The 20774-nt window shown below is 60.5% G+C and overlaps 2 protein-coding genes and 1 long non-coding RNA gene across 3 annotated transcripts in view; all 3 read right to left on the reverse strand.

The window, feature by feature from the left end:
* Nucleotides 1-8166, reverse strand: part of FERMT3 (FERM domain containing kindlin 3) — a 12317-nt gene extending 4151 nt beyond the window's left edge. Inside the window, exons 1-11 of the mRNA XM_056801526.1 lie at nucleotides 7828-8166; nucleotides 5104-5337; nucleotides 4696-4815; nucleotides 4182-4350; nucleotides 3628-3730; nucleotides 2733-2840; nucleotides 2265-2396; nucleotides 2129-2178; nucleotides 1894-2018; nucleotides 215-321; nucleotides 1-123 (exon numbers count right to left, since the gene is read on the reverse strand). The exon at nucleotides 1-123 is cut by the window's left edge and continues 117 nt beyond it. Of these exons, the coding sequence (XP_056657504.1) occupies nucleotides 1-123; nucleotides 215-321; nucleotides 1894-2018; nucleotides 2129-2178; nucleotides 2265-2396; nucleotides 2733-2840; nucleotides 3628-3730; nucleotides 4182-4350; nucleotides 4696-4815; nucleotides 5104-5337; nucleotides 7828-7951 (1395 nt within the window). The 5' untranslated portion in view covers nucleotides 7952-8166. The remainder of the gene's footprint in view (nucleotides 124-214; nucleotides 322-1893; nucleotides 2019-2128; nucleotides 2179-2264; nucleotides 2397-2732; nucleotides 2841-3627; nucleotides 3731-4181; nucleotides 4351-4695; nucleotides 4816-5103; nucleotides 5338-7827) is intronic.
* Nucleotides 8167-8827: 661 nt separating this feature from the next.
* Nucleotides 8828-15302, reverse strand: STIP1 (stress induced phosphoprotein 1). The gene is made up of 14 exons (XM_056801535.1): nucleotides 15145-15302; nucleotides 13061-13270; nucleotides 12828-12969; nucleotides 12584-12725; nucleotides 12086-12254; nucleotides 11242-11368; nucleotides 11048-11150; nucleotides 10819-10939; nucleotides 10285-10381; nucleotides 10079-10203; nucleotides 9912-9948; nucleotides 9696-9799; nucleotides 9419-9591; nucleotides 8828-9279 (listed from the first exon to the last, which is right to left on the reverse strand). The coding sequence occupies exons 1-14, from the start codon at nucleotides 15151-15153 to the stop codon at nucleotides 9207-9209; spliced, it is 1632 nt and encodes a 543-aa protein (XP_056657513.1). The 5' UTR covers nucleotides 15154-15302; the 3' UTR covers nucleotides 8828-9206.
* Nucleotides 15303-17500: 2198 nt separating this feature from the next.
* LOC130454958 (uncharacterized) lies at nucleotides 17501-19696 on the reverse strand. The gene is made up of 3 exons (XR_008912695.1): nucleotides 18968-19696; nucleotides 18713-18843; nucleotides 17501-18422 (listed from the first exon to the last, which is right to left on the reverse strand). It is a non-coding gene; the product is annotated as an uncharacterized LOC130454958 (long non-coding RNA).
* Between the last annotated feature and the right edge of the window lie 1078 nt (nucleotides 19697-20774).

The following is a 20774-nucleotide window of genomic DNA, read 5'->3' on the forward strand; positions in this document are numbered from 1 at the left end:
TGTCCGCTGCAGGCTCAGGAAGGCCAAGATGCCCTGAACCTCACTCTGGTAGCTGCTATCTGCCATGGTGCGCCCCTTGGAGGCCAGCCTGCAGCCAGCCATCCACTGGGCATATTGTTGCTCCTGGAAAATAAGGGTATTACAGGACTGGTGAAACTCAGGCACTCTCTACATCCCCCTTAGCATCATCCCAAGCCCCTCCTGCCCTACTCACATCTTGGCACCGCAGGTAGAGCTCACTCATGCCCTCCGGCGAAGGCACTAAGAGTTTAATGCAGAATTTCTGCCCAGAGACATTGACATCAGGTACCACCTCACAGCCTGGGCAAAAAACAAGAGCAGAGCTGATGAAATGGGCAGCATAGCAGGGAAGAGGGTGGATTAGATGGTGAGAAAAAGGGCTATTTCTCATTTAGGGTGAGAAGACACCTGAGGAACCTTCTTTTTTTTCTTTGTTTCTTTTTTCTTTCTCTCTTTCTTTCTTCCCTTCCTCCCTTCCGTTTTCTTTTTTCTTTCTTTCTCTCTTTCTTTCCTCCTTCCTTCCTTCCTTCCTTTCTTTCTTTCTTCCATCCCTCCCTTCCTTCCTTCCTTCCTTCCCTCCCTCCTTCCTTTCTTCCTTTCTTTCCTTCTTTCTCTCTCTCTCTTTCTTTCTTTCTTTCTAACAAATCTAAGACAAAAGGATGAGCTAGTCAAACAGGGTTAAGTGACACCCAGGATCACCCAGTTAGAAAGTGTCTGAATCTATATTTGAACCCAGGTCCTCCCAATTCTAGGCCTGGCTCTCTATCCAATCTGCTACCTAACTGCCCCTAATCCCTTTATTTTCAACACCAAGAATCCAAGGAAGTCCAGTGAGGGTGCTACTCTAAGGAGTAAATAGAAGATGCAGAATTCAGACCAAAGTCCTCTGATCCCATGGCTCTAATGTTGCCTCTTCCAGACTTCCCTGTTCCTGTTGAGGACACTTCTCACTTTAGGAACTCAAGCCAGAAACTTTAGAATCATACTTTCCTCCTTCCTTTCTCTCCTACTCAATGTCCCTTTCAAGTTAGGGAATAAGCATGTATTAAACACCTACTATTTGCAGGCATCTTACAAGTATATCTCACTTGGTCCTAACAACAACTTGGAGAGATAGGTGCTGTTATTATCCCCATTTTCAGTTGAGGAAACTGAGGCAAACAGGTTAAGTGACTTGCTCAAGGTCATTCAGCTAGTAAATGTCTGCGGCTGGATTTGAACTCAAAATTTCCTGACTTCAGGCCCCACTGGGTGGCTCCCTAGCTGTTTCTGCTGCTTCAAACCCTCTTCATCTCACATCTAGACTCTTGTATTGTCTCCTAATTACATATGAGCTTTTCGGGGTCTCCTTTTCCCAATCCATCCTCCCTTTAGCAACCAAAATAATTGTCCTAAAGCACAGCTTTAACTATGCCATCCCACCCAGGGGGATGCTCTTAGGATAATGCCTTTAGGACAAAATACAAAATTTGGGGATGGCCTAAATTGAACCCCAAGCCTGGAACACTCCCTTCTTCCCTCTAGAAGTTCCTTAGAATCCTTTGCTTCTTGGGACAGCTAGGTGACTTGATGGGGAAGACCACCAGATCTAGAGATCGGAGGTCCTGGGTTCAAGTCTGACCTCAGATTGTTCCTCCTAGGTGACCCTGGGCAAGTCACGTGGCCCCTTGCCAGGCCCTTCCTGCTCTCCTGCCTTGGCACCTATCCTTGTACTGATTCCAAGACAGACGGCAAGTGTTTTATATCCCTGATGGGCCCAGTTGTCTGTGTTCTTTTTCTGGTGATGCTTCATGTCCTTTTATGGCAGGACCAGCCCTCGAGTCCACTCTGGTGTCAGGCAGGCCTCGAAGCTGCCCCAGCCAGGCTTCTTACCCTTGAGGTGGAGCTGCTGGATGGGGTCTCCCGGGGCCTCTTCCTGGCTCTTGTAGTAGGACAGCGTGGTCTCCTTAAACACCACCCAGTACTGGCGGTACCCCTTCAGGGTGAGCTTGCGGGGCCTGAGGACAGGGACGAGGTCGGCTGGGCAGGGGCCGGGGTGGAGGGGAGCCAGGCTCTGCCCCCACCTCCTCCGGGCCTGGGTCCTCCCTGCCCCGGGGCTGGGCCTCACCGGAAGATGCGGAGATGGTCCTTGAGCTCAGGGATGGCCGTGAGGCTGTCCTGCGGGGAAGGGGGACGTTGAAGGCCACCCTGGCCAGGAAGGGGCCGCCTGGCTCCCCCCACCGCCGCCCCCGAGCCCCTCTCACCAGCACGTCCGAGGGAGCGGAGCCCTCCAGCTTCACCTCCAGGTTACTCAGAGCCGTGTCCAGGTCATCCAGGCCGCTACCTGCTGGAGGCTCGTCCAGCTCCCCGCTCTGGGCCAGCTTGTTGATGTGGTACTGGGAGTGCGGGGTGGGGGTGGGCCGTGTGTGCCGGGGATCCCCGTTTCCCCCCTCGCCCTTCCCTCCCCAGCTGTGCTGCCTGGCCCGCAGCCCAGCCCAGCTCATGCCACGGCGCTGGGAGGCACCACTCCTCTCCCTCCGCATCTGCCCCAGGTCCCTTTGCTTTCTCTCCCACCGTCTGAAAAGGGCTTCAGCCACTTTGATACGGTAAGAGAAAGGCTGAATGTGCCAGGCAGGTCTGAGCAGGGCCTCATGACTGCCCGGGAGCCGGAGCCATCAGGGCAGACCTCCTGGAGGAGGTGGCACGGAAGGCTGGGGGGGGCCCCCCACTACCTGCAGGGCTGCAAAGACCATCATCTCCTCCTCGGTGCAGTCAATCTGCTCCAGCAGCAGGTCCCAGCGGGCCTGTTCGTAGAGCTGAGTGAGGCGCACAGGGTCTGCCTGGGGAGAGGGTGAGCAGGTTCAGGAAGGGCCCAAGAGCCAGAGCCCCACTATGGGATGGATGCGGGTCCTGAGGACCAGAGACGAGGGACTAGACCAAGGTAACACGGAGCCCCCGGCCCTGGCCTCCAAGCCCCAGGTGCCCTCTCCACCAGAGCAAAAAGCCAAATCCCAGTTTCAAGTCCTGCATTGGTCAGGCCAATCCCTCACCAAGCCTCAGTTTCCCTCTTTGAAAAAGGGCACAGTAACCTTCATGCTGCCTCCCTAACAGTGTTGCCCGGCGAGTCCTTCAGTCATTCTGAGTCAGTTAGATGGTATGGCAGAGAGAAAGCTAAACTTTGAGCTGGGAAGACCTGGGTTCAAATCCTGCCTCAGGGGCTGGGGGGCCCTAAATCAAGTATCTTGAGCTCTTTCCGGCTATGAGGGAGAGGAGAGCACCCGTGTCACAGGGTGGCAGGTCCGAGCCTCAGTCTTAGCCTTTGTTAGAGCTGCCCTAGAAATGGGAGTCATTCCTGCCACTAATCCCTGTAAGATGGCCCTCTCCCAGGATGATGGTCTGGTATGGGGAGAGGGAGCTAGCTGGCCCACGAGGCTGGGGAAGGGAGAGTCAGTGGGAGCCCCAGCAGGTTCTTGAGCAGCGGAGGGATGTGAGAGAACGGGGTGGAGCCCTGTGGTTTTTTATCCTAGGGAGGGTGGGCTTCTGAGCCTCCCCCAGCCTCATCCTTTGGCCTTCCTCCCCCCTTTCCTGGAGATTCTGCCCCTCTGGGTGCTCCTGGGCCTCCCTCACCTTGGGGTCCAGGTCGAAGAAACTGTAGTATTTGAAGCGCAGCCAGAGCGTGTCCCCGGGCTTGACCCCTTGCTGCATTAAGCACCTGGATGAGTCCAGCCATCTGGGGTGGGCCAGGGCATGGGGAGAGGAAGGGAGGAGCCAAGGGTCAGTGTGCCCTGGGGCTTGGGTTCAAATCCCACCTTAGGGTTTAGAGCTAAGGTCGACTTTCACCCTTTACAGATGAGGAAACTGAGGGCCAGAACGGGGGGCCTCTCGGGCGAGGTTACCCAGAGGGTGGCGCAGTATGACCCTAGACCAGTCACCTCCCTTGTGGCCTCCAAGTCCTCATCCTGAGCCCGTAGCTGCCTCGAGCCCTCACCTTCTGTCTTGGAAGCAGCCCCGTATGGGGTCCAGGGCAGGAGCAAGGCCGGCCGGCCACACCGAACCCGGGACCTGCCCTGGCCTGGGCCAGCCAGCTGCCCGCTGCCAGCCCTCTAAGGCCTGCCCAGCTCACAGCCCTGGGCAGAAGGTACGGCGGCCCTCCCCGAAGCCTCTCCCGCCGGCACTTCTACCTGCTGTGCAGCTGGCTCTTGTCGGCCAGGGAGCCGGGCCTGGGCAGCCGGAGCAGCTGCGCCGGGTCGGGGGGCGGCTGCGGCAGGCTGAGCATGCGGTAACAGGCCTCAGCCTCGGGGCTGTCCGAGAAGTGGGCCGGCATCCCCCGGAACTGGGCCGGGGCCACGCCTGCGGGGGGCAGGGGGAAGTCAGGGCATGGCTCTGCTGCCTGGCACCCCCCCTGCCCCCAGCCCCCCCAGCCTCCCCCACCCCCAGCCCGGCCCCCCCCTCCCAGCCCCCCCAGCCTCCCCCACCCCCAGCCCGGCCCCCCCCCCACTCCCAGCCCCCCCAGCCTCCCCCACCCCCACCCCCAGCCCGGCCCCCCTGGGCCCCAGCCCCCCCCCTCCCAGCCCCCCCAGCCTCCCCCACCCCCAGCCCGGCCCCCCCCACTCCCAGCTCCCCCAGCCTCCCCCACCCCCAGCCTCCCCCACCCCCAGCCCGGCCCCCCCTGGGCCCCAGCTCCCCCCCACTCACCAGCAGCCAGCACAACCTTGCTGAGGTCAAACAGTTCTTCCTCCGTCTCCTTCTCCTTCTTCTTCTTCTCCTTCTTCTCTGGGGCCCGAAGCAGGGACAGCTCCTCGGGGTGACGGATGCCTGGGAGAGGGAGGCCCCCGCTAGGAGGTGACACACTCGGGCCTCGGGCAAGGCAGCCCTGGGTGTCCTCTGTGAAATGGGGCTCCCTCCACGGGCAAAGGATGGGACATTGGGGTTCTGTAAACCATTTCCAACCCTAGGGGCTCTTTGCCCTGCCCCCCCAACCTCCCCTGGGCCCCCCAACCTCCCCTGGGCCTCCCAACCTCCCCTGGGCCTCCCAGCCCCCCCCCTCCGGCCCCTGGAGAAGACAAGGGGGGTCCGGAGGGGGTTCGGGCCGGAGACACTCACTGAGAACGCGGCAGATGGCGGCGACCGTCCGGAAAAGGGGCTGAGAGAAGCTGGCTCGCAGGCGCAGCGCCCGGCGATTGGGCAGCCGGAGGATGACGGGCCGGTGCTGGGGCCCGAAGAACAGCCGGGCGTCGGCCAAGATGCCGTACTTGTCCAGGGTCCAGTGCGTCTGCAGGAGCCACGTGCTCTTCTGCTCCCACCACAGCGCGTGGTCTGACCAGTCCTGCTTCCGCTCTGCCAGGGGAGGCCACAGGAGGGGCGTCGGGGGGGGGCTGCTTCCTCGCCCCCCCCCGCAGAAGCTGTGGGACGCTCAGATCCCCCCCCCCCAGCTGCCTGAGCCCCTTCCCTCCTCCGGCCTCTCCTGGGCAAAAGGAAGGCCTCCGCCGAGACGGCCTCGAGGTCCTTCCATCCTCCCTGCCTGCCCATCGTCCCTCTGGCTTGGGGGATGGATGGAGGGCGGCCATTTGGGGAGAAGGCAGATGGCGGGCTGGAGTCAGAGGAGCCCCCTCGGGCCCTGGCTGGGGCATCAGGGAGAGTGTAGACGCCCCCTCCTGGGCTCCGCTGGCCTTCTCCAGCGTCCCAGCGCCCGAGGCCTCCGGCTCTCCCAGCCAGAGGGGAGGCCTTTCAGCCAGGGGGCCGTCCAGCTCCCAAGGCCAGCTGCGCTACCTAGACGGGCCTCTTAGCGACTTTTTCCTCTGTAACTTCCCCCAGATTCTGCCCTCCGGGCCAGGCAGCACAAGGCCGATGCCCTGGCCAGACCCTCCTGCCTGCCCCCTCCCTGAGCTTTCCCTCTTTGCATGAGGGACCCCGAGGCCGTCCCCAACTCTCCAGAGGCAGCAGGGCCAGGGCAGAGCTCAGCCTTCAGAGCTCGGCCGGGACGGTCCCCTCAGCTGCTTGGACGCGGGCCTTCCAGCCCTCCGGCCCTGCAGCTCTCCGGCCCTCTCTGGCCCTGCGGCTCTCTCTGGCTCTCTCTGGCTCTCCAGCTCTCTCTGGCCCTCTCTGGCCCTGCAGCTCTCTCTGGCTCTCTCTGGCTCTCCAGCTCTCTCCGGCCCTCTCTGGCCCTGCGGCTCTCTCTGGCTCTCTCTGGCTCTCCAGCTCTCTCTGGCCCTCTCTGGCCCTGCAGCTCTCTCTGGCTCTCTCTGGCTCTCCAGCCCTCTCTGGCCCCCTCTGGCCCTCCAGCTCTCTCTGGCTCTCTCCAGCCCTATCCAAGCCTCTCCGGCTCTCTCCAGGCCTCTCTGGCTCTCTCCAGCCCTATCCAGGCCTCTCTGGCTGTGTCTGGCCCTCAAGCCCTCTCTGGCTCTCCAGCTCTCTCCAGCCCTCTCTGGCCCCCTCTGGCCCTCCAGCTCTCTCTGGCTCTCTCCGGCCCTATCCAGGCCTCTCTGGCTCTGTCTGGCCCTCAAGCCCTTTCTGGCCCTCTCCAGCCCTCTCTGGCTCTCCAGCTCTCTCCAGCCCTCTCCGGCCCCCTCTGGCCCTCCAGCTCTCTCTGGCTCTCTCCAGCCCTCTCCGGCCCCCTCTGGCCCTCCAGCCCTTTCTGGCCCTCTCCGGCCCTCTCCGGCCCTCTCCGGCCCTCCAGCTCTCTCTGGCTCTCTCCGGCCCTCTCCGGCCCTCCAGCTCTCTCTGGCTCTCTCCAGCCCTATCCAGGCCTCTCTAGCTCTCTCTGGCCCTCTCCGGCCCTCTCTGGCCCCCTCTGGCCCTCCAGCTCTCTGGCCTGTCCTCCTTCGAGCAGGCAAACAGGTGCCCTCATGGGCACGTCCCCGAGGGGATGTGCGACGCCCCGTGTGCCCCTCCAGTCAGGAGGAATCGACCGGCCTGAGAGGGCGTTTATGCTCTTGGTCACTCCTCCTGCTGGCCCCTCTGGGAGGGAAGTATCAGGGCTGTGGGGCCGCCAGAGCATGGGGCGGCCCCCGGGGCCTCGCATCCCTCCCTCCCCAATCCGTCCTCGCACCCGCTACTGCCCACTGCATGGGGAGGGGAGGGGAGGGGGAAAGGGTCCGGCTTCCTCTCTGCCACTTCCCAGTAGCCTGACTCTGGGCGGCTCCTTCCTCCACCTCTCTAAGGCTCTGTTTCCCCCTGTAAGATGAGGAAGCTGACGAGGAGGAGGCAGGGAGGCCCGGAGCCTCGCTGGGCCCTGTCCCCTGCCCAGGTCCCCCGGGGGTCCTGACCAGCTTCCCCAGCGGCATGAGTGAGTCTTGTCTCAGAGCCGGGGCTTTCCTGGGGGACCTGTCCAGGTGTGCGGGCGGCCGAGGAGGGCCGTCAGACCGGGCGGCTTCTGGGGCCTATCGGGCAACCGCAGCTGCTCCGGCCGAGGAAGGGCACGGACGGTGGGCATGGGAAGCGCCCGCCCCCCGTCCCAGCTGTGCCCCTCTGATACTGCAAGGCCCCGGGCTCTGACTTCCTGTGGGGGCGGGGAGGGCCCTTCCAGCTCACCCCATCGGCCTACAGCTTCCTTCCGTCGGGCATTTTTTCCTTTGGGGAAGTGTGGCTTGGTGGGGTAAAAGGAACAAGCAGGTGCCCCCTTGGTGGCCTGAGACGACCCTCTGCGGACCACCGGCCAGAGGGCCGGACCTCAGCCCCAGCGCAACCCCCGCACTCTTGTCGGCTTGTAGGAAAGATGGTGGAAAGGCCGGGGAGGGGAAGGGAGGGCCCGTTTTTGGGGAAACAAGCGAGGAATCGGACCCTGAGGGGGAGGGAGGCTTGGGAAGCCCCCGGCGGTCCCCCACTCACGGATCTCCTCCACGATCTTCAGGATGACGCCGCCAATGTGGGACTCGCCCGTGACCCGCAGGGTGACGGCCTCGGCATGGGCCTCCTGGTCTCCCACAAACACCTGCAGCTCCCACGTCGCCATGGCCGGCACACCTCGCTGGGGAGCCCCGAGCCCTTTCTCTTCTGGCAGGGAGGGTCAGGGAAGCCCAGCGGCGGCAGCCTTCCAGGGCCCGGTGGGCGTCCCAAGAGCCCGGAGCCGCGCGTGCCCCTCAGCTCCCTTCTGTGTGCACTGGGCGGCCGCGGGTGCCTTTTCCTCCTTCCCTGCTGATCTGCGGGTGGCTGGGGCCGCCCCAGGCTGTGCCTTATCTGCGGGGAGGCGGCTCCACCCCTTGGGGAGGGGAGGCCCCGGACAGGAAGCCACCAAGCGCCTGTCAGGGCGCCACTGGGGGCACGCGGGGGAGAAAGGGATGGATGTGAGCCGCCGTCCCCACATGACGGAGGAGGGCGGAGGAAGGAGCCCTGCAGCTCGGGCCCAAGTGGGCTGTTTCCTTTTCTGGGGGGACGGGATGGCGGGCAGCATGAAAGGAAGAGCTGGGGAAGGCAGATAGGGCTGGGGGGAGGGGGGCTCCGGGAGGCCCCTCATCTCGGCGAGGTTTCCTTGGCAGCCTGGACGGGCGGCGGCCAGCTCCTCTAGCTCACATGATGGATGAGCAGGGCCAAGTGGCTGCCCAGGGTCACGCAGAGGCTGGACTTGAATTCAGGGCCCTGCATGGCCCCCCGGGCTTCCTCTGATCTGGGACACTCACCAGCTGTGGGCCGGGACCAACCCCTCCCGCTGCCTCAGCCCAGAACCCAAGCCAATGCCAGCAGCACGGCTCGGGGCTTCCTGGAGCCTCCCTCCCGGGTCCACCCCGCTGACCCCTCGTGGACAAAGGGTGGCAGCGCCCCCTAGTGACCAGGGCCCTCGTTGCCGGCGAGCCCCCAAACCCAAGCCGGCGATAAAGAAGGAGGCAGCAGCAACTCGTAACCACGCCGACCGGCTTGTTTTATTGGGGGTCAGGGGGGCGCGGACTTAACAAGGAGCGGGGACAGGCGGGACCCGAGGGGGAGGTGCCCCTGTGCCCCCCGCCCCAAATAAAAAACCAAAACCAACTATGGGGGAGAGCAGCTGGGACAGCGAGTGGGGACGGGTAACGGGCTCGGAAGGGGCAGCAGTGAAGACCATGCATGTGCTTGGGGGAGCCACGCGGCTGCGGCTGTACAAATGAGGCGAGGCGAGGTCTGCGTCATGTAGGACAGACGAGGTGGGGCCTCTCTTCTCCCCTTCTCGGCTCCGGCCGCAGTCCCAGCTTCTCTTTCCACAGATGAGGGGGAAGGGACGGGGGCTCGACGAGTCATCACCGAATGGCAATAAGACCCACATCCATCAGCTTCTGGATCTTCTGGGCGATTACAGGGTTCTTTAAGTGCCTGGAAAGGAGCAAGAAGCCAGTGAGGGAGGGGCGCCGCGGCCACCCAAGGGTGGGTTCAGCGGGGCTTTCCCACCCCAACTCCATCCCTGTGCTCGACTCGGCCCGGAGGTCCTGGGTTCAAACGTGGCCGCACTCACTCGCTGAGCGCCTGGGGGTCCTTCTGCATCTGTTCCAGGATGAGCCGCATGGCCGGGTCACTCATGATCTGCTGGACCTCGGGGTCGGCCATGGCCCGCCGCTTCACCTCCTCGGGGTTGTCGTGCCGGTTGTACTGGGACATCACGCACCGCTGGTAGCCGTCTGCCGCCTCCTGCCAGCCGGGGGGGGAGAGAAGGTCAGGGGGTGCCCGGGAGGGAGGGAGCCAACGTGGTGGCGGGGAGGCCGGGGCTCGGGGCGCCACAGGAAGGCCACAACCTTACAGTTGGAGTCCAGGTCCAGGGCCTTCTGGTAGACGTCCATGGCTTTCGTGTAGTCCTTCATGGCCTCCAGAGCAGCTGCTTTCCGGGTGTAGCCTTTGACTGTGGGGAGAGGAGGGGGTTGGCGTGGGGTGGGCGGCCCTACAGGAGGCCTCCCCGGCCTTATCTTTGTGGGACAGAGGCCTCCCCCAGAGGCAGCAGGAACAGTACTCACTGAAGGTTGGCTCCAGCTGGATACATTCCTCACAGTCCTGAAGGAAAAAGCAAAGGTCACACGGGTGGCTGCGGGCCCCAGCCTCGCCAGCAGGCGGCACTCCCGCCCACCTCCCCCGGGACAAGCCGGGCATCTCCGCCACTGCCAGAGCCCCCGCCCCGGCGCACCTTGAGCGCCAGCTGGAACTCCAGGAGCTTGGTGTAACAGGCCGCTCGGTTGCTGTACAGCTTGGCGTCCTTGGGATTCCTTTTGATGGCCTCCGTGTAATGCTTCATGGCCTGAGGGTAGTCCCCTGGGGAGAGGAGGCAGAGCTCCAGACACTCCACTCCTCCCCCAGCTCCCCCGGAGCCGTCCCTGAACTAGTCCCCGGTACCTTTCTGGAAGCACTCGTTCCCTTTGTTCTTCTCCTCCAGGGCCAGGTCGGGGTTGATGTAGGCCAGCCTCTCCTGCTCCTTTAGGATTTTCTCGGCCTAAGGGAAGAAACCCAAGTGAATGCTGGGAAGGACAAGCCATCGCTGTAGGAACGAGGCACAATGGACACGAGGAGGGTTGAGGCTTTGTCCAAGGCTTCTATAAAGGGGGGCCTCAACCTCCTTGTGGAGAGAACCGGCCCCCAGTCTATCGGACACTCCCCGGAGGGCTGATGGTGAAGACCCCCCCTTAACCAGCAGCCCCGGCACGTGAGCACATCGAGAGCTACAACTTCCCTCTCCCAATGGGCCGGCCCGGCCCACAGGCACTGGAGGGTTGCTGGCAGCTCATTCATCTGACTTCATGGCTGAGCTCTGTTTGCCCCCGGCGGGCTCCTATGGGTTCTTTAGGCTCTCCAAGCCCCATCAGGCTACGTTCGCAGGTAAACCAGAACGCGGGCAGACAAGCAAGAAGCCGGCCCGTTGCTGCCCCTGACCTGCTGGCATTTCTTGAGGACATCCGGGGTCCTATGCTCGGCGAGGGACTTATTGTAGAAGTGGATGGCCTCCTTGTACTTCTCCTCTTTGAAATACGAGTTGCCAATTCGGGCATAAGCTCTGGCAAGGAGAAAAGGTCGGGGGTTTGGTGGCCGTCGGCCCCCTCAGAAGGTCCGCGTCCTTCTGCCCGTCTCCCCGGCCCCGGCCCCCTCCTCCAGCTCAGCTCACTTGGCAATCTGCCGATAGTCCTCCCGATTCTCTCTCCCCACCTCGATGGCCTTCTCACACAGTTCTCGGCACTTGTTGTAGTCTCCCTGTTCAAAGTAGACGGCTGCCAGAGAGAAGAGGACAGCGGGTCAAGGCTGGCCGCGCGCCCTTCTGCCCCAGAGCCCCTCCAGCCTTCATCCCAGGCTCGCACTCACCTGCCTGATTGGCGATGTAGGTCATGTTTGTGGGGTCCAAATCCTTGGCTCGGTCGTAGTGCTTCAGGGCCGTGGCAAAGTCTTTCTTCTTGTAGGCCTCGTTGCCCAGCTCCTTTTCTTTCAGAGCCTGGAGGGAGTCGCAGAAGGAGGAGCAAAGTAAAGGGCGCTACAAGACAAGGGGAAAGGCCAGGCGGACCCACAGGGCCCTGCTCCGGGCACGCTCACTGCAACCGGGCGCCCCTCCTCACGCACCCTCTACCGCGTTGGGGGACACCATTTGTGGCTCGTGGCTGCTGGCCACCCACAGCGCCACAGGATTCTGCTCATCAGGGAACAACGATCACAGGGCGGTGGGAGGGCTTGAAAGGGGCCTTGAAGCCCGGGCAGAAGGGATCAGATCACTCCTAGGGGGACCCGAGACGCCCCGAGGCGGCCCACCCAGCCAAGACCGAGGACACAGCGCTGAGCAAAGCGGCTCGAGAGGGATTTTAAAAGGCAACCAGCAAAGCTAGTCTTCCAACTTGCTGCCCGAGCGAGACAAGGGTGACCCCTGGGCCAAAATGTACTTGTCAAACGCCTGCTCTGGTCCCAGATGCGAGTGACCAACAGCGAGAGGTGGCCCCGGCTACCCCAGGCAGGCAGGGACCCCCGAAGGTCCTTCACACGCCAGGAACACCCTGTGCCCAATTAATAGCCTCGCCTTAAGCACATCGAGGCGGCCCCTTTCCACAGCCTTAGACTCAGCTGGCGGCGAGATTGTGTTCTGGAAAGGGGCCGATCCTTTTGGCAGCCTCGGTGGCAGGAAGGTCCCCCCCCCCCCCCCTTCAGGAAGGTGAGCCCATACCTGCTTCTTGTTCTCAGGGAGATCTTCCTCCATGGGCTCGGGCTTGGCCTCCTTCTTGGGGGGAGGCGGTGGCGGGGGAGACACCACCTCCTCCTCCTCATCCATACTGCCCAGATCCACGCCCAGGAGCACACTTAGTGTGGTCATGACACGGGGGTCCTGCAACTTCCTGGGATGTGGGCAACACAGAAAAGCATCGGGGTCCCCAAATGACCCAATACGGAGCCACGCGTCTTTCTGTCTGAGAAGCCCCCCCCCCCCCAGTCCGGGGTTCTCTCTACCCCCCACCCCCCCATGTTCTACTCGGTCTGAGGGAAGCAAGTCCAGGTGGTGCGGCGTCCTGGTCAGAGCTGGCCTGGGGGACCATTCCTGCCTTTAATGGCTGCCCATCTGCCTCGGGGGAGGCAGTTTCTATTCCACGACTAAGGCTCTTTGGGGCCCGAAAGGCAAGCCCGGGCCCAGAGCCCCGTCACCTGGGCATCCAAGGGCTCCACTTACGTGCCCAGGTCCGACGGCTTGTTGCGGAGTTGCTCGATGAGCTCCTTGTAGCTGGGGTCATTCAGAAGGGCCCTCGTCCGCGGGTCATTCTCCAACTTCTGGTACAGGTGGGGAGTGTTGAAGGGGTTCATGAACTTCCTCTCTGCACCAGACACAAAGACAGAACCCGTCACTCTCCTTGTTCCCGAGGGCTGCAGTGCCCTCCCCCGTACCCAGGAAGGGGGCAGCGGCACGGGGCACTCACCGGCCAGCCGGGCCTCCATGTTCTGCAGCCCCTCCTTGAGCTGAGAGTTGCTGGCTTCATGCTTGAGGCCCTCCTCATAGGTTCGCTTGGCTTCTTCAAACCGGTTTAAGAACTCGAGAGCAGCCGCCTTCCGGGAGTAGCCCTGAAACCACCAGAGGGGAGCCCCGTGAGAACAAGGACAGCCATCCTCGAGGGCCGCCGTGGCCGGGGGAGGGGGACACCCCCCAGCTCACCTTGCCCCATTCTGGCTTCAAGTCCACAGTCTTGCAGCCATCTTCGTAGGCCTTCTGGTAGTCCCCCTTCTTGGCGTAAGCAGCAGAACGGTTGCTGTAGAGCACATGGTTCTGGGGGTCCAACTTGATGGCTTCCGAGTAGCATCTCAGCGCATCATCGATATTGCCGGCACTCAGGGCCTTGTTGCCCTTCTCCTTGAGCTCATTCACCTGAGAGGGAGAAAAGGGGTTCAGCAGGAACTCGCGTGGTAAACAGTGCTCACACAGGCGAGACCTGGCGCAGCCCAGCTGGCTACACTGAGCTTCAGCCTCACTGAAATCTCAGAATCCCATTTTATGGAGGAGCAAATGGAGACCTGAGATGACGTGGCTCATCCAAGCCCGCTTGACGCACCCCCTCAAGCACAGCACATTCCTTCCACAGCAGACCGCCGGGTCTAGGGAAGGGCGGCTGCCTTCCTAGTCCTCGTGAACCAGACAAGATCCAGGCACAAAAACGTGCTTCAAGAAGGGAAGCCCAGCACTGGGACTGCCCGAGGGATTCACCTGGGCAAAAAGGTCCACAGAGGGATTAAGTCTCCCCACTCCTCTGGGGCAGGAGTTGGCCAGCACAGAATGGCCCTGGAGGGTGGTTCTGTTGTGGTGTCTGGGTCAGGGGTCTAGAAACCTAGGCAAGAGGCCAACAGGGCTGCTGAGACCCTTTTCCTGGACCCAATAAGAACTTTTTTCTCATGGATGATCATGAGTCATCCCAGGGCAGGCAAACACTTTTCTCCTTAGAGAGAAACAGGAAAGAAAGAGGGACACCCCAAGATCACTTTGGAGCCTGCGCCCCTTATTTTAATTCAGCAGAATCTGCCACTTGATCTTTTAAAGTTGAAGCGAATGGAGGCGAACATGTAGTACCACCCCCTGGGCACCCCACCACCACCAGGCCAAGGTTGATTCAAAGTGGGGATACTAACGGGCTCCTCCTTTAAGATGAAGCCTCTTCAGAAGCTTATCACCCACCGGCCATCTATATCCTCAGCACAAACACCACAAGGGAGAGGGCTGCCTGCCATTGGCACCCTCCCAACAGAACACCTGGTGCCTGGGTCAGGTACTCAGGGAGCAAGTAGCCCAGCTCTGAGCCTGAGATCTGGGGGGGAGGGGGTTAGCAGGGAGGGGACACAGCAGTTGTAACCCCACCCCCACTTGTAACCCCACCCCCACATCCCAGCTGATGGTGACCCAATGGCTTCCACACACCTCATGGGCTCTCTTGGAGACAAGGATTTAAGGGGATTCCAAAAGCTGGAGAATATCTCCAGCCCACCGGGCAGCCAAGGCCCGACCCAGGACGCCACTCACAGCAGGGGACAAGCCCCTTCTCAGACTGGCTCCTCACCTGGACAGCGGGTGGAGGGAAGGGAGGCTCCCTGCTCCTGCCCCATCAGCCCCGGCTCCACCACCTTTGCTTCCTCCTAAAGGCCAGGGGCCCTGGGAGCCAAGAAGTCCAGGCCGGCGAGAAGGGGTTCTCCTCCCAGCCGGGTCCCACTTCCCTCGTCTCCACGCCTCCAGGGCACCCAGCCGGGTCAGAGAGAACAAGAGCCCGGACCCAGCCTCAGCCATGAGAACCCATGGGGCGCTCGATTCCTAGGGAAGCGCTGAGGGCAGCTTCCCTCCCACCCCCACCCCCCTTAACGTCATACTGACCCTCGCCCCGACCTCGGAACCCCCTACCACCCATCGGCACCAGGGATGCCCCCGACCCCGGCTCGCCTCCCCCCCCCCGTCCGATCATGCCCCCCCGCTACTTCCGGTCTCTCTTCCCCCTCCAACTCCTCAGGTGACCCCCCATTTCGCCCCTCCCCCTCAAGCTCTGTCCCTCCCCCTCTCGGCCCCCCGGGGTCCCCCTCTCAGTTTCAATCTGCCCCTGGCGCCCCAATAACCGCCTCCGGGCCCAGGCGCTCCCCCCAGCCCGGCCCAGCCCGGCCGGCCCAGCCGCCGTTACCTCCGGAGGCCGAGGCCGCGGAGCGGTTACGTCCGCGGCGGCCCCGAACCTCGCTGCCCCCCCGGCCCGCTCGCCGGCCGCTCCTCACCTGCTCCATGGCCCGAGCCGGAGCCGAGGCAGCCGCGAATCTGTCCGCCTGCCTGCTCGCGCCCAGCTCCCAGTCGCACGCGCCGCCTTCTGGAACCTACTAGAAGCTGCCGGGACTCCCGGCTCCCGCCCCTTTGGAGCCACCCTATTGGTGGGGCCTGCCCGCTGCCCCCCGCCCCCTCTCGTTTCGACAGGTCGGTGCCTCCGCCATTCAAGAACGCCTCGCTGTCATTGGTCAGTGAGCGGCGATTCGCTCGGCCCTTCGCTTTTTCTTCCTGGCTATTGGGTGTCTCTCACTACAGCCCGCCCCAGAGCCTGCTTGACGACAGGCAGAGGAGCGACTTTCGGCCACGCTCATTGGTCGACGAGAGCGCCGGTCTATCCGTCGCTGGCCGCGCCCATTGGTTCACGTCCTTCTGGAAATTTCCACCTCTCTCATTGGACAGACGGGCGCGGTGACGCCAGAGCCCTCGGTGAGGAGCGATCTTATTGGACTGAGCGTTTCGCAGCACCTCTGTGTGATAGGTCGCCCTTGCTGCCATTCGGTAGCTGTTGCTGCGGCCTTGGGCCTTCCTCCTCTATCTTAACCTGTCGGGGGTTTCCGGGCTCGGCGGGCCCTGACCGCGCACTCTCTCAAAACCGAGTGTCCACCTAGTTCCCTTTGCTCGTTCGCACGGCGCTGGCCCCGGAAAAAGTCCGGAGCTAGGAATTCTCGGGGGCAGGGAGGAGGGGAGGGCCTCGGCCTCGGTTTTCCAGTCTGTGAAATCGGTTTCACTAGGCTCCTGCTAGGTCCAGCTGGAGGCCCTGGGTTGGAGATAAGGTGCAGGGGGTAAAAGCTAAGCAAGCCCCTTCCCCTAGGACTGTAAAAGGGGCTTGCCACCTCGCTTCCGTAGCAATTTGCAAAGGGCTTAATTGCACACACTACCTGGTTTACAGTAGATGCTTTAATAAGTGCCTATTTCTTTAGTATTTGGAGCAACTGGGTTCATTGCTGTTTCTGCCACTTTGGGCAGGACGGCGACCCCCGGCCTCAGTTTCCTATTTGTAATATGGAGAGGATACTAGCATAACCTCCCTCAGGCCCAGGGGCAGCCATGTGGCCACTGGATAGAGTTGGGCCCTGTTTTCAAATTTGGCCTCAAAGCACTGGGCAAGTCACTTTATTCGGTCTGCCTGTTTCCTCCTCTGTCAAATGAGCTGGAGAAGGAAATGGCTCACTAGTCTAGGATCTCTCCTAAGAAAACCCCAACTGGGGTCACAAAGCCAGACAGCTGAACAACCTCAGGGTTGCTGGGTGGGAGCCACTGAGCCTCAGTTTCCCATCTGTAAAATGGGGATAACAGCATTTGCCAGGGGGTTATGGGGTGGGATTCACTGAGAGGAAGCCTTTTAAACACCTGGTGTGGTCTATGGGCTGGAGCTGTGTATGAGGTTTGTCTGAAGGCATTTGGGGAAGGAGCAAAGGAGGATGGGTGCAAACGGGGGGCTGTGGCGGCTAGGAAGCCTTGGATTCAAGTCTCCTGCTGTAGAACATGAAGATGGTGGCTGTGGAGATGGAAGGGAAGGTGCCCCTTCTTTTACCCTTGGAGAAACTGAGGCCAGGAAAGGGAAGGCAATTAGCGTAAGATCACACAGGGAGTAAGCAGAGGTTTGAACCCAGATCCTCAGAGAGCTTTCTGGTCTGGTCCTTTCCTTGTAGAATGGAGAAAATCCAGTAATTGGCTTTGTGCCCTTCTAATAGTAGGGTCCATGGTGGAGGTAGAGGTGGCTGGGGCTTCTGCTAATATTCAGGGCCTCAAATGTGGTTCTGACCAACGACCCCAAACCTTTTCTGTGTCCCAGAAAAAAGCCTCGAAGGCCCTCCTCAGAACCTGGGTTCTAATTGCAGCAAAAATGGGATTGCAGAGAGAAAATACTACCCAATGAGACCCCCTGGGTCAGACTTGCCCCTTACCAGGTTCTGGGCTTGGCCCAAGTTCCATCAGGCGGTTCCGTGTGAGTGTGTGAGCACATGTGTGTGCCCAGAATCACATATGACCTTCCATTATGGATGTTCCAATGCCCAGAATTCCGTAGTCTATGACAAACATTAATGATGCAATGACTTTAATCTAGAATACTTTACAGGGTATAATTTCTATTTATTATATTATAGACCATCCTAGAATGCTGCTATGGGATATATTTATGCCCAGACCCACACGTGGGCACTTTCTGCATTTGATCAGATGCTGGCATTTATTATATATTTAATAATATAGTTATATGTAAAATAAATATGTAATATATGTATTGTTGGGGGTATAGAGGGGAACCCCTGGGGTTCAGGAAGGATGCCTTCTTCAAGAATGCAAAACTTAAAAGAAGAGAGATTTATTAGTAACATTGAATTTTTGGCAAACAAAACAGCACCCAGAATGCCTCACTTCTGGGGTTTTTATATTCTTTTACAGCCCTGAGGATGGGACTCCAGGGCCAGGGGTCGGGGAGGAGGTTCCCCAAGGCAGGAGCTGGTTCTCCTGATTTGGAGGACAGATGGACGAGGTGTGTCTCTTTGTCCATCTCAATCAATGGGACAATCAAAGGAGGATAATCCTCTCAGGGTCAGATGTTTTGGGCTGGGAGTGGGAGGGTGGAAGAGAGCCAAGGAATTTCCTGATAATAGAGCTGGAGTTTCTGGGGGTGGCAGTTGTGATGTTGCCTTGTGGTCTATTTCTTGTTTCATTACATGTTATATTTATTACGGTATAGTTCATCGTTACATTCTATTGATTCTATTGCATCATTGCGGGACGCATGTGGGGTCATTTTTATTCTATTATCAGCATCCCCTCTGCGGGGTGGCTCCCACCCACGGAAAAACCAATGGGAATGGAAGTGTTTGGCCCTCCCTCTGCGCTGGAGAAGTGGCCCCTTTTGCTTTTCCTCTTAGAGGCTGTGTCCTTCTGGCCCACCTTCGCCTTCGCCCTCTTTTTACAAACTCTTTTTCTCCTTTCAGCTTTAAAAAAGAAACCCGGAAAATTGGTGGTATTAAAACAGGATGCGCTTTGTAAAGTGCTGACCGCCGTTGACGTGCCACGTGGGCTCTGTTATAATCTTATAATCTATTATTTGGATTCATCATCAGGCCACCTTTTTCTCCAGGCTTGCCAAGCTGTTGGGGGGGGGCATCCCAACCGGGCCAGAGGACAGGAGGGGGGGGTGGCTCAGGCTCAGCTCTGCTTCTCCCACTCTGGCCGGTCTGGAAGCTCCAAGCTTCGAAACGGGGAAGAGCAGGACCTGGAGATAAAATGGGTAAAGGTGCCACCCGCCTGCCCTCTCTGCTCCTGCCCAACCCCTGCTTCGGCCCAGAGACCCTGAACTCCCAGCGTGGCCTGGGCCTTCTCCCTGGCCTCCACCTTGATGACAGACCACCCCGGGCTCCTCCCAGTCCCAGCTACAGTCTCCTACTTTCCGAGCCACAGCCCCTCTATCGTAAACCCAATGCCTCCACATAGAGTCCGGTCCCAGGTATAGGTGCCAGGGTAGAAGAGCAGTCAGGGCTGGGCAATGGGGGTGAAATGACTCACCCAGGGTCACCCAGCTAGGAAGTGTTGGAGGTTACATTTGAACCCAGGGCTTTGGGACTCCATGGTCCAGGACAATCCCTGTCACGTGGTCATCGGGCAGCTCACCACCCATTCTGTGTGGGGCGGCTCTCCTGGACAATTAGGGCAGTTTTAGACCCTCTCTTGAAGGCCCTCCCCTCCCCCCCAGCCCTCCAGAAAAGGATTTCAAGCCAGCTGGAAGGGAGAGTAGAGGCCACCCGGTCCAACCCCACTAACCAGACAGAGGACTGGACTGAGGCTTAGCCAGGAAAGCAATCCAGGCAGTATGGAGAAAAGGGAGGAGTTGAACTCGGGTCCTGTGCCTTCTCCGATAAACAACCCTGAAGATCCGGTGAGGAGGCAGGCTTTGGGGGGCAGAGCCATTTGGGGCTCAGTCCTACTTCTCGCCTGGGTAACCATGAGCTGAAAGAGATCCTCGTGGGTCGGGGGAGTCCTGAGGCTCCCAGAGCATCGAGGTTGATGGCAGAGGCCACCCCATCCCCACTTCCACAGGGAGACTCTCCTGCGCCCCCCCCATTCCAGGGACCCCCCCCCAGCCCGGTGCGTCCCCCATTAGACCCGGAGCGCCTGGGGGGGGGGGGGGCTGCTTTCTTCTTTCTATGGCGCGGCTAGTGGCGCTCAAAAATGTCTCCCCGGGTCCTTCAGCTGCCCGACTCTGGCCCTAGCTTTGATTATCTGAGCCCCAGAGGGAAGCGACCAGAAGGGGGGGACGCGGCTCCTTTCCCTCGGCTCGGGGCAGCGGAAGAAGCCTGGCCCGCCTTCCTAGGGCCCGGCGCAGCGCGTCCCGCCACCCCGGGGAGTCAGGCTGCCCAGGCAGCTGCCTTGGGCTGGAAAGCGGGGGGGAGGGGGCGGGGCTTCACAGGGCTATTTCTAGCCCCAGTTGGATTCCAGCAACAGGTGACCGGCGGGGTCAAGCACAGAGCCCGGAGGGAAAGCCCAACCGAGAGTCCCGAAGTGTCCCGGGAAAACTGGAGACCCAGACCAGGGGGCGGGGGCGCGGGGAGGCAGGGCTTCTGCACAGGCTGCTGGGAGATGTAGTCTTGCGCTGGGGAGGAGCGCGAGAGACTGAGAGAGGGAGGGAAGGAGGGAGAAAGGGGGGAGGGGGAGGGAGACAGAAAGAGGGAGAAGAGGGAGAGAGAGAGAGGGAGAGAGGGAGAGGGGAAGAGGAGGGAGGGGGAAGAGGGAAAGAAAGAGAGGAGGGAGGGGGAGAGGGAAAGAAAGAGAGGAGGGAGGGGGAGAGGGAAAGAAAGAGAGGAGGGAGGGGGAGAGGGAAAGAAAGAGAGGAGGGAGGGGGAGAGGGAAAGAAAGAGAGGAGGGAGGGGGAGAGGGAAAGAAAGAGAGGAGGGAGGGGGAGAGGGAAAGAAAGAGGAGGGAGGGGGAGAGGGAAAGAAAGAGAGGAGGGAGGGGGAGAGGGAAAGAAAGAGAGGAGGGAGGGGGAGAGGGAAAGAAAGAGAGGAGGGAGGGGGAGAGAGAGCTTGGGAGAGAGCCGGAAAGAAGGAGGGAGAAAGGGGCTGGAGAGGGGAGGTAGGGGGAGAGAGACAGAGAGAGGGACAGAGAGACAGCTAGGGAGACAGACAGACAGGGAGAGAGTGAAGGAGAGTGAGGCATGAACCAGCCACCTGGCGACCCTTAAAAGATCTGCCTTGATGATAAATCTCTGGGTCTCCTCTCCATGTTCCCTCTACCTAAGATTCATTTCAGTTCCAGGAATTCTGTTTAGGGAGCCCCAGATAATTAATTATAACACAGATTGTAGTCTAAACTGTCCTCCAAGAAAGGCATTAAGTGAAAAGAAGATGGGCCCATCCAGAGAGAGCTGTGGAATGCTTAGGCAACCAAGCATTAGCCAGAGAAGTGAGGAAGGTTTCCATCCCCTGAAGTGGCTGCACCATGAGGGAATTATGGGAGGATCCCAGAGAACAGTGACCAGGAGGAGCTGCAGCCTGCATTGTGGGAGGGAGGGATGTCTACAGATCACCCTCACTATTGTAAACCTCAAATTTCCTTAGACTTATAAATGTTG

This window comes from Monodelphis domestica, chromosome 6 (genome assembly GCF_027887165.1).
Source record: "Monodelphis domestica isolate mMonDom1 chromosome 6, mMonDom1.pri, whole genome shotgun sequence".
Classification (NCBI taxonomy): Eukaryota; Metazoa; Chordata; class Mammalia; order Didelphimorphia; family Didelphidae; genus Monodelphis; species Monodelphis domestica.